Source organism: Terrapene carolina, unplaced genomic scaffold (genome assembly GCF_002925995.2).
Source record: "Terrapene carolina triunguis isolate 2854851 unplaced genomic scaffold, T_m_triunguis-2.0 Scaffold192, whole genome shotgun sequence".
NCBI classification, from domain to species: Eukaryota; Metazoa; Chordata; order Testudines; family Emydidae; genus Terrapene; species Terrapene triunguis.
The window spans coordinates 3,156,126-3,166,392 of record NW_020664543.1 but is presented as its reverse complement, the minus strand read 5'-3'; the positions used below and the strand labels follow the sequence as shown (position 1 = coordinate 3,166,392).

The 10,267-nt window shown below is 58.5% G+C and overlaps 1 protein-coding gene across 1 annotated transcript in view; it reads left to right on the top strand.

Annotated features, from left to right (window-relative positions):
* Positions 1-10,267, top strand: part of TTYH2 (tweety family member 2) — a 32,339-nt gene that overhangs the window by 2,571 nt on the left and 19,501 nt on the right. The window contains exon 2 of the mRNA XM_026654562.2: positions 6,394-6,566. Coding sequence (XP_026510347.1) covers positions 6,394-6,566 — 173 coding nt within the window. The remainder of the gene's footprint in view (positions 1-6,393; positions 6,567-10,267) is intronic.

Sequence of the window (10,267 nt, the reverse complement as noted above, 5' to 3'; positions counted from 1 at the left end):
GACCACTTTGCCCTTCTTCGAATTCAGTGACCCGCTCTCTGCTTTATGGCCTCAGCAACGTGCACAGAGGGGCCTGAGATGCCACTTAATCAAAATGTGGAATACTGAAAAGGTCACGGCAGGCCACTGCGCTTCAGGGGGAATATACAAGCCATTAAGATGTCAATCGATCTCTTTAATGACAACCTGTAACTAGCCAGGAAGCAGCCCCACGCTCTAACCGACTTGTAGCACGAACGAGAGGCAATTCAACCAGATACGCCCTCCTCTCCAAGCATCCCTCGGGAAGTCTGGAGCCCGATTCCTGGAGCACTCTAGCTAGTGGATTGCATGCTGCCTGGGGCAGGGACTGCGCCACTGTCTGTCTTGCAGGGTGATTAGCGTGCTGGAGGCGCTTAATACGTGCTTGCTGTTTTGGAGAATCCTTAGCGCCTGGTGAAAGGAGACACCCCTTCAAGTGGGGACAGTCCCGCCTTGGGTCACGCTGGGGGCCAGGGGGGGCAGGAAGGCGGGGGAACGGGAGCCAGTGGATGTGCTCTTGCCTCCTAGTTACTGTGTGTTTCCCTGCTGTCTGGTCTGTCCCATACAGGCTGCTCCTCCACTAACCCACCCCCTGCCCTGGCAAGTGTTGCTCTAGAACCAGCCCCAACCATCTGCGAGCAGAACCTCGATTTTGTGAGCCCCACGCTTACAGGTGCCCATCTCTGCCAATCGTTTCTCCTGGCCGGGACTGGGGTGGGGAATCCCATAACAGCGACGTTGATGGAGAACAGGGCGTCGTCCCTTCGCGTTCCGTGCGCTGGCCGTGGCTTCGCCGTGGTCGACGGGCAGGAGAGCAGCGATGCAGCGCGCCGGCTGGAACTCGGGGATGTTCTGTTTTGTGACTGTCGATTTTTTATGAACTTCTCAATCCCCCGTTAGTTTGTAAAAGAGGGGTTCTGCCGTACGTGACCCAGTAAGAATGCCTCATGCCGGATGGGCCAGGAACGGGTCCTGCTGGCCTCCATCTAGAAGATAGGTCTTGGTTAGGTCCCGTGACGGTGACCTGCCCTCTGGATTTGGTAAATTTGCTGGGCGGGAAGCTAGCAGATGCCCTGGCTGGGGGCAGTTATGCTCGTGGTATTTTCTGGTCACGTGTCAGCTTTCACTTGCGTCAACTCCCGCTCTCATCGGATTCACTCTTTTCCTGCTGTTGCTTGTGGTATTAATGCAGCCGCTAATGGGGAGGAGCAGGGGGAGTCCAGGGGGAGGATCAAGCAACAGGAACAGCTGAGCCGGAAAGCCTGGGACGGGAGATGCAGGTGGCGTTGCTCTGGGATGGGGGAGACCCCATGCATCTGGCGCTGCCTTCCCCAATGTCAAATGGGGGGTGCGGGTCATCAGCTCGTGCGTCTCACTTGATATCTAATGGAGACCGATGAGGGCAGAGACTGGTCTGAGGCTCTTGTGCCTTCAACGTGGCAGGCCTTAGATCAGAACCAGACACCCTGAACGGACAGCTCGCACACCAGGGGAGCCAGAGGCCTTGCCAGGCACGTCCTGCGCTGGCTGAAGAGGGAGCAATGTGCCGAGCCCGTCGCAGCAGCCCGGGCTGCGGGGGCTGGGGCTGCAGGGGGGTTCGTTCCTACGCGGGGGGGTGAGATACGTTGCATGCAGGAACTGAGCAGGGTGCCGTGCTCGGTACCGTCTTCCTCGCTCTCAGGCGGAGATGCCTGCGGGGAGGGCCCGGGCGGGCGATTTGAGCAAGTGTCCAAGAGCAGTTTAGCTGTCTGGCTTCCTGCCAGGTGGATAAATATCTGTAAGGGAAGGTGACCTCCCGTGGGGGGACCCATGTCTTGGGGCCTGGCTCAGGAGGAGATGCTCCTGACTCTGGAGTGGGGGCCATGGTGCTGGCTCTTGGGGTAGCCGGGCAGGGAAGATGACCGGTGTCTGGGGTTCATATGCGTGCCTGCTGCATCTAATGCTGGCTGCGGCGCCCCCATGTAACGGGGTGACCGGTAAATCGCCCGCCAGGTGTGGGTAGGCACCTTGGGGTGCATTCCTGGCTTTGTGCCTGGGCTCGTCAGTGTCTGTGTCTGGCCACGCTTTTCCACCTCCCCGGCCCTGGCTTGGGAGCAGTTATTCTTGACTCCATGGTGAGCACCTGGAAACAGAGCAAGGCGACTGGAGGGAAAGGCCAGTTGTCACTGTTTGCGTGACGTGCTCGGGAGGGCAGTTCGGCTGCAGTGCTCAGCTGGGCCACCAGCTGGTCTGGGACGCGGGGAGGAAGACTTCGGCATGTGGCACATCCACTGAGCAAGGGAAAGAGTTGCTTCATGGGCAGCCAGACAGCTTCATTGTGAGGGTGGCACTGCCCGGTGACAGCCAGCGCTTGCGTAGCATGGAGCTTCAGCGCAAGGCGTAGCCGTTAGGGTGTGTCTGCACTGCAGACGGGGTTCTGAACTCGGGTTCAAATAGCAGCAAAGACACCACAATGGCTTCTAGCTCCAGGTAGCCGCTCCAGCTCCATCTCCGGCTGCCTTACAGGTTTGAACTTGAGCTGCTAACCTGAGTCAAGAGCACACTTTTTTTCCAAGTTACTCCTGGGGGAGTTTTGCGCCACTGCACATTCGCAGAATTTATGTCCCCCGCAGATTTCTTTGCTTCCCTGCAGAAAAATGACTTTCTGACGTGGAAGCAAAGGGAAGCCCCAGGAGTGGTCATGCGACCCTCCCCAGCAGTATGTTTCAGGTGCCCAGAGCAGCCAGCAGAGAGGTAAATCACTGTGGGGCAGGGGGTGAGACTGGAGACGACTCGGCTGGTGGCTCCTACCCTGTGCCAGGCTCAGCTGCTAGTCCCAGCTAGGCTAGGGAGGACGGAACTTCCTCTTTCCCTGCACAGCATCGGGGGCTGGGTCAGACCCACCCCCAGATTTCTCCCCAGCTATGGGAATCTCTGCAAACTCCCCCTGCACCACTTCCTGTACCCATTGCACCTCAGCTGCAGGGGGAGGGATCCCTGTACAGGGAGCTGCTCCTCCATCCACCCAACCCCCGTGCATCCAGACCCCCTCATGCCCAGTCCCTCCCACCGAGCCTCACCCCCCAATGAGCCCCACTCCCCCTGCACCTGGACCACTCTACAAGCCCCAACTACCTTCACCTGGACCCCCTGCAGAGTCCCATTACTGTTGCACCCAGAACCCCCAACAAGCCCCTGTGCATCCAGATCCCCCCTGCACCTGACTCCCCCACTGAGCCGCCCGCACCCAGATTGCCCCACACTAAGCCCCTCCACACCTGGATCCTGCCTTGCTGAGCCTGCCTGCCCACACCTGGCATGGAGGGGCAGGGCTCTGGGTGTTTCTGGGGCAGGCCCGGTCCTTGAGCTGTGTCAGGGTTGGGTGCAGCTTCACCGCTGAGTCCGTGTCCTGGGGGGAGCTGCAGCGTGATCTCCCACCTCTGTGCAGCCAGTGGCCTGTGCTCCCCAATGCCAGGCTGGAGCCTCCACATTGATTTGACAAATAAAACTTGCAGAATTTTAAAATATTGTGCACAGAATTTTTAATATTTTGGCACAGAATTCCCTCAGGAGTATGCAGTGTAACTGTACCTGTATGCTGTGAGAAGAGACCGGGAGAAGTGGAAAGGAAAGGAAAGGAGAAGTTAAAAATTACTTAGACAAGGCCTGATGAAACCCATCCTAGAATACTTAAGGAGCTGACTGAGGAGATATCTGAGCCATTAGCGATTATCTTCGCAAACTCCTGGAAGATGGGAGAGATTCCAGAGGACTTTAAGAAGGCAAATAGTGCCAATCTATAAGAAGGGGGATAAAGAAACCCCCCGGGGAATTAGACAGGCCAGCTTAACTTCAAACCTGGAAAGATAATGGAGCAAATAATCAAGCAATCAATTTGCAAACACCTAGAAGAGAATAAGGTGATAAGTAACAGCACGGATTTGTCAAGAACAAATCATGTCAAACCAACTGGATAGCTTTCTTTGACAGGGTAACAAGTTTTGTGAATAGAGGGGTAGCATAGAGGTGGTATATCTTGACTTAAGTAAGGCTTTGGATACTGTCTTGCATGATCTTCTCATAAACAAACTAGGGAAATACAACCTAGATGGAGCTACTATAAGGTGGGTGCAAAACTGGTTGGAAGATCGTTCCCAGAGAGCAGTTATCAGTGGTTCACAGTCAGGCTGGAAGGGCATATCAAGGGGTCCTGCAGGGATCAGTTCTGGGTCCGGTTCTGTTCAATATTTTCATCAATGATTTAGATAATGGCATAGAGAGTACACTTATAAAGTTTGCGGACGATACCAAGCTGGGAGGGGTTGCAATTGCTTTGGAGGATAGGATTAAAATTCAAAATGATCTGGACAAACTGGAGAAATGGTCTGAAGTAAATAGGATGAAATTCAATCAGGACAAATGCAAAGTACTCCATTTAGGAAGGAACAATCAGTTGCACACAGAGAAAATGGGAAATGACTGCCTAGGAAGGAGTACTGCGGAAAGGGATCTGGGGGTCAGAGTGGATCACAAGCTAAATATGAGTCAACAGTGTAACGCTGTTGCAAACAAAGCGAACATCATTCTGGGATGTATTAGCAGAAGTGTTGTAGGACAGACACGAGAAGTAATTCTTCCGCTCTACTCTGCACTGATTAGGCCTCAGCTGGACTATTGTGTCCAGTTCTGGGCACCACATTTCAGGAAAGATGTGGACAAATTGGTGAAAGTCCAGAGAAGAGCAACAAAAACGATTGAAGGTCTAGAAAACATGAGCTATGAGGGAAGATTGAAAAACTTGGGTTTGTTTAGTCTGGAGAAGAGAAGACTGAGAGGGGACATAAGTTTTCAAGTACATAAAAGGTTGTTACAAGGAGGAGGGAGAAAAATTGTTTCTGTTAACCTCTGAGGATAGGACAAGAAGCAATGGGCTTAAATTGCAGCAAGGGAGGTTTAGGTTGGACATTAGGAAAAACGTCCTGTCAGGGTGGTTAAGCACTGGAATAAATTGCCTAGGGAGGTGGTGGAATTTCCAGCGTTGGGGATTTTTAAGAGCAGGTTGGACAAACACCTGTCAGGGATGGTCTAGACAGCATTTGGTCCTGCCAGGAGTGCAGGGGACTGATCTAGACGACCTCTCGAGGTCCCTCCCAGTCCTATGATGCAGTTACCGTTTGAATACTGGCGGAGGGTAAATGCGTAATGGGTGCCAGTCGGCAGGGCTGCGTGTTTGTGCCTGTGGGAGGAGTGCACCCACAGAAATCTCCCTGAGGATCCAGAGCTGTAACCCTGGCTGGGGTGAGGCAGCACCAGGACGCTCGTGAACTAGGCACCAAGTGAATTCCCCGAGGAAAAGAGCCCGATGCCCAGCACACGCCTTCCAGCACCAACTAAGGGACAGGCATGTTTGCTGACCGCTAGCAAATGCTTTAAATAGAGCCGAGGCGGAGGCCATGGCTGGCTCAGTGCAGTGGGATTAGGGGCCTTTCCCGTCTAGGCTACTCGGCTGGGTCTGGCCGAGTTGGCAGGGACGGAGAGCTGCTCCCCTCTGTCTGCCATGCTCGGTGCAGCTCCCCTCGGCCGTTCCCTGTCACATCGGCTCTGATTGGCCGTGGATTGAACCTCACATGGCCCCTGGTCCCGAGGCTGTTCCTCCCAGGCCGGGCGAGGTGTGCTAGCAGGATGAATGGTCTGCGGGCAGCTTGCACGGCAGCTGCCTGGGCTGGCCTTGCTCCATGGATGGAGAGGGCTTTGGTCTCCAGCGCTTGCATCACCCGCGCGCACACCCGCTCCCGTCTCTCGGCCGGAGTACCCCCTTGGGGAGGGCAAGCGCCCATCATCGGCCAGGCTCGCTGAGTCTCGAGATGCCCGCTGGCTGGGGGAGGTCTCGCTAAAAGGGCTGGATCGAGAGCTTTCTACAGCATCTTCTCTCCAGCCCAGGACAGGGCTGTGGCCTCTTAGGCTGGGGCAGCTCTGGTCAGAGACCTCCCCGCTCCGATCGCCTTGCCGCCGTGTTAGGACCTGACTGTGCGCTTGTCTGGGCTGTGTGTGAACAGGCACCTTCTCCAGGCTGGGCACGCCTAGAGCAGAAGTGGCTCGCTGTGGGCTGGGAGATGCCTCGTGCTTGGGAGCTCTGGGGTGGGGTGTTTCATCAAATGCTGCTCTTTGCAGCAGTGGGAGGGGGCTGCGGATTTTCCCAGCGCTGAGTGTGAGCTGGTCACTGCTGGAGCCCAGCGGATGGTGGTGAGCAGCCCCCTGCCGGCATTGGCCCTTTCTAGGGAGCCTGCAAACCAAGGACCTCGGGCGCCTTCGCTTTGCTCTCGCGTCCCGAGCCGGGGTACTTTGCAGCCTGCATGGAGCGTGCACTGACTCTGGTGTCTCTCCCTTGCTTAGTCCCTGCTGTTCCTGGGCCTGGTGGCTGCCGTCTGCCTCGGCCTCAACCTGCTCTTCCTCACCATCTACCTGATCTGCCTGTGCAGCTGCAAACGAGATGAGGAGTCCGAGACCAAGCGGCCCAACTCCTGCTGTGTCACCTGGACGGCTGTGGTGGCTGGCCTCATCTGCTGGTGAGTGTCCCGCGTGACTGCTGCCTTGGGAGCCCAGCTGCCAGGGCTGGGGGAGACCTCGCAGCCGCTGGCCACAGGAAGCATGGCGCAGTGGTAAGGCTAGGACTCCTGAGTTCTATTCCGGGCCCTGCTACTGACTTGCTGTGTGCCCTTGGGTTAGTCCCCCACTTCTGTGTCCCCACCTGTCGAGGGGGGGGCAAACACCACTTCCCGGGGGAATACGGCTGAGGTCCTGGCAGGAAAGGCAGGGGACCAGGCGAAGTGGACAGGCGCCGGGCAGAGGTTCCTGGCCGTTCTCAGCATCGCTCGGTGGGAAGGAATTTCTAGTGGGACACCTGATGGAAAAGACGCACGTCACTGAGCGCTTCGCGAGCAGTTGATATTCACAACCCCCCCACGTGCCCAGATGCCGGGGTGATGGGCGGAACACGGACTGTCTTGCAGCTGGGGAGGTGGCTGCCCAGAGAGGGGAAGGAGCATGCCTGTGTGAGCCAGGGGCGGGGGCTCTGCTCCCGTCCCCCCAGCCCAGCTGCCTTCAGAGGGGCTCTCGGGGCGGCTAGCCCCCAAGCCCGAGTCGCTGGGGGAGGAGGAAGAGGAAGAGGCAGGCGGCTTTTTTTCCCGTCATCCCTGTTGCGTGCCCAGGATCCTCCTCTTCTCCCCGCTCAGCTGCCTCCCGCCCCAGGCTTCGTCTCCCGCCCATCGCTGGATTTGTGGGCCAGCCGCGCACGTGAATCGCTTTGATTAGATCCAGCTCTCAGAGGCTTAAATACCGATTGCTCCTCTCTGGGCGTAGGCTCCTCGGTCCGGGGCTGGAGGCTGAGGCTGCACCTCCCCTCCCTGCTGTAGCTGGTGGCTCTGGGCCCCGTGTGCATGCGGCCTCCTGGAAGTGCTGGCTAATCCCGGGGGGCAGCGGGGAGTTGGGGTCACTAATCCCAGTCCTGAAGCAGATGGCAGCCTTTGGTCACATGAGGCGCAGGGTTAATTACAGATGGAGGCTGTGTCAGTTAGAAATGGGGAGGCAGGGAGTGGGCCCCGGAGGGGTCCCAGGCGGCTGGGAGAAGCTCTGCTGTCCTGCTGGGGGTAGTGCCATTCTGGGGTGCTGGCAGAGAACATCCCTGTGACTGGCATGGCCTGGCGCTCCCGGCCTCGGTTTGGCACGGCAGGCCTGAGGGGCCAGGAGTGGCACGGCTCTGAGGCCAGGGCAGCAGTGAGTGACTGGGGGGGGGCTCTAGGGGAGTTAGTGGCTCATCCGGTTCTGGGTCCGTGTCTGTATCTAAACCTTCCTGGGGCAGGGCGAGGCCCAGGCGCTCCCGCAGCCACTGCTCTGCCCTGCTTGGCACCGTCTCAGCTCGGCAGCACTAAGCCCGCTGGGCACTTCTGCTCCAATCTGCTGCTTGGCTCTCTTGCGGTGGGCGGGCAGCTGATGCCCGTCTCCTGCTGCCTGGTAGTTGCATGTCCTCACTGGAGGCGTTTTTAAGCCCTCCCCTGGTTTCAGAAGCTTGTAAGAAAATTTGCCAGCAGCCCAGGCTGGTCAAGACAAAATCCTGACGGTTCGTCGGCCCGTCCTCGCCCTGCCACGCAGGTCGTGTCCTGGGAGTTAGGGCTGCTCTGTTGCTCTCTCCTTTGCGTTGCTGGGAATCCCCTTCTCGGTGCATCCAGGCAGGGCTCCTGCCCCAGGCGGCGGGGTCTCCTGATTGCTTCGGCGTGATCCGCTCCCATGGGAAGGGAATAAAGAGATGGTTCTTCCCTCCCATTAGACCAGACAGAGCGTTCAGTGTATGGCAATAGACACGCTCTAAAGAGGAAGCAAACGCTGCTGATTAGCTCAGCATGCCCTTCCCATGACCGCCAGCTCCCCCCACTCCCTCGGCCCATTCCACCACCGCTCCATGTGACTTCCAGGGACAGCTCGGCTCTGATTGCCAGCTGCTTGGAGAGGAATCAGTGTTTCCTCTTCTCCAATGACAAGCAAATGCTGCCCAACTTCCTCAGTCCCCTGGGGCATCCCAAGAGGCTCGCAAGTGCCACGGGCAGCAGCTGTGCACCTCTGGGCTCTGGCGTCGTAGATTAGGGTGAACGCAGTGTTTGTAGCTGGCATCCCCCCCAGTAGCCATGCCAGTGGCCCCATGGCTCTGCTGGTGCTGCACCACCTGCCCTTGCAAAGTTCGGCTCCTCCACAGCTGCCGAGCCCATGTGCCCAATCCCCTGCCGTTCTGGTGTTGGGCTACCCCGCAGCTGTGCCACTGGGCCCCAATCCCCTACCATGGCAGCGCTGGGCCTCTGCCGAGCACAGAATACCCAGCTGCACCACAGCTGCGATGCCAGGGCCCGGTAAGGACTAGGGCAGGACTCAGAGTCATTTCACTGGTGAGCAAAGGCAGGATTTGAACCCAGCTCCCAGGGGCATGTTAACCCTCTGTCGCCCCGGGGGAACACGGTGGGACGGGTGGTGCTGTCGGAGCACTCCCTTTGCTAGGGTCCCCTGGCACTGCCCGGTGCCCGGAGAGCTCTCGTAGGTGGCGGTTGTGAGCCCCTCGTTCCTTGCGCATTAGAAGTGCTGGGAGCGGCTGGCGCTGCTCCGGGCTGTGGGGGCCTGTGGAGTGCTGTGGCTTGGGGAGGAGACTGAGCTGGGGCTTTATAGCCCTCCAGAGGCGCCCAAACCCACATCCATGGCTAAGTGGAGCCTCTTTGGAGCAGAGCGCAGCCATTACCAAGCTAATGGGGAGAGCTGGCTGCTGTCCAGCATGGTCGTTGACAGCTGCACCTGGGAGTGGGGGAGCAGCGAGGGCCTGCTTTCCAGGAGCCGGGCCGAGCACTCACTGCTCCTCCCTTCCAGGGCCCCCCAGGCTCTCGGTCCCAGCAGCCCAGCCTGAGCCTAGCCTACGCGCAGAGGGCGCGGGAGCCACTGGGCTTGGTGCTATCGGGGGCCCTGTCCTTGGTGTGCGTGCTCCCCAGCTGGGAGCGGCAGCAGCACTTCGCCTTGCTCTGCGGGGTTCACCCCATGCGGCGGCCGGGCCCCTGCAAGACAGGTCTGTAGGCCACAATAACGCCCTGCGCTCCCTCTGGGAGGCCCTCAAAACCCAGTAACGATCCAGCAGAAACTCCCTTCCCCTCTCTGGGGCGGGCGAGGCGGAGGCGGGGCTTGAACCCAGCTCTCTGGCTGCCCGGTGCTGTGAGATAGCCCTGCCTTCCCGCTCAGGACCCTGGGGGAGGCGTGATGGCTCTGTTAGGGGGCAGGGAGAAGCGTGCACATGATACAGTGGAGCACCTGGGACAAGAGCAAAGCCCGTAGACCCCTTCGTCTGCCCGGCTCGGCTCGGCGGTGGGCACTTAGACCGGGGCGGATGTGGAGGGGACGCTGCTGGGGGTATCTGTGAGGCAGGCAGCAGAGCTGACGTCACTGGAGCTTGAGCGGGTGCCTATGGCATGGCTCCTGGGCTCTGCACTGGGTCCCGGAGGGCAGCTGGCTCGCAAGGCCGAGGAGGGGCTAGCGGGAGACCCAGCTTTCACTCCTTGTCCCCTCCTGGGGATTAACCAAGGAGCAGGTTTAATCGGAGGCAGCGTTTTCTTTTCTGACAGATTCTCTTAATCTGTTTTGCCAGGCTTTGCGGCCTAAATCTCGCAGCATTCGCAGGGGCTGGCTTCAAATCCAGCCTGTGTGTCTGGCTTCGAGCTTCGCTAAGCCCCAGCGTGAGCAGAGA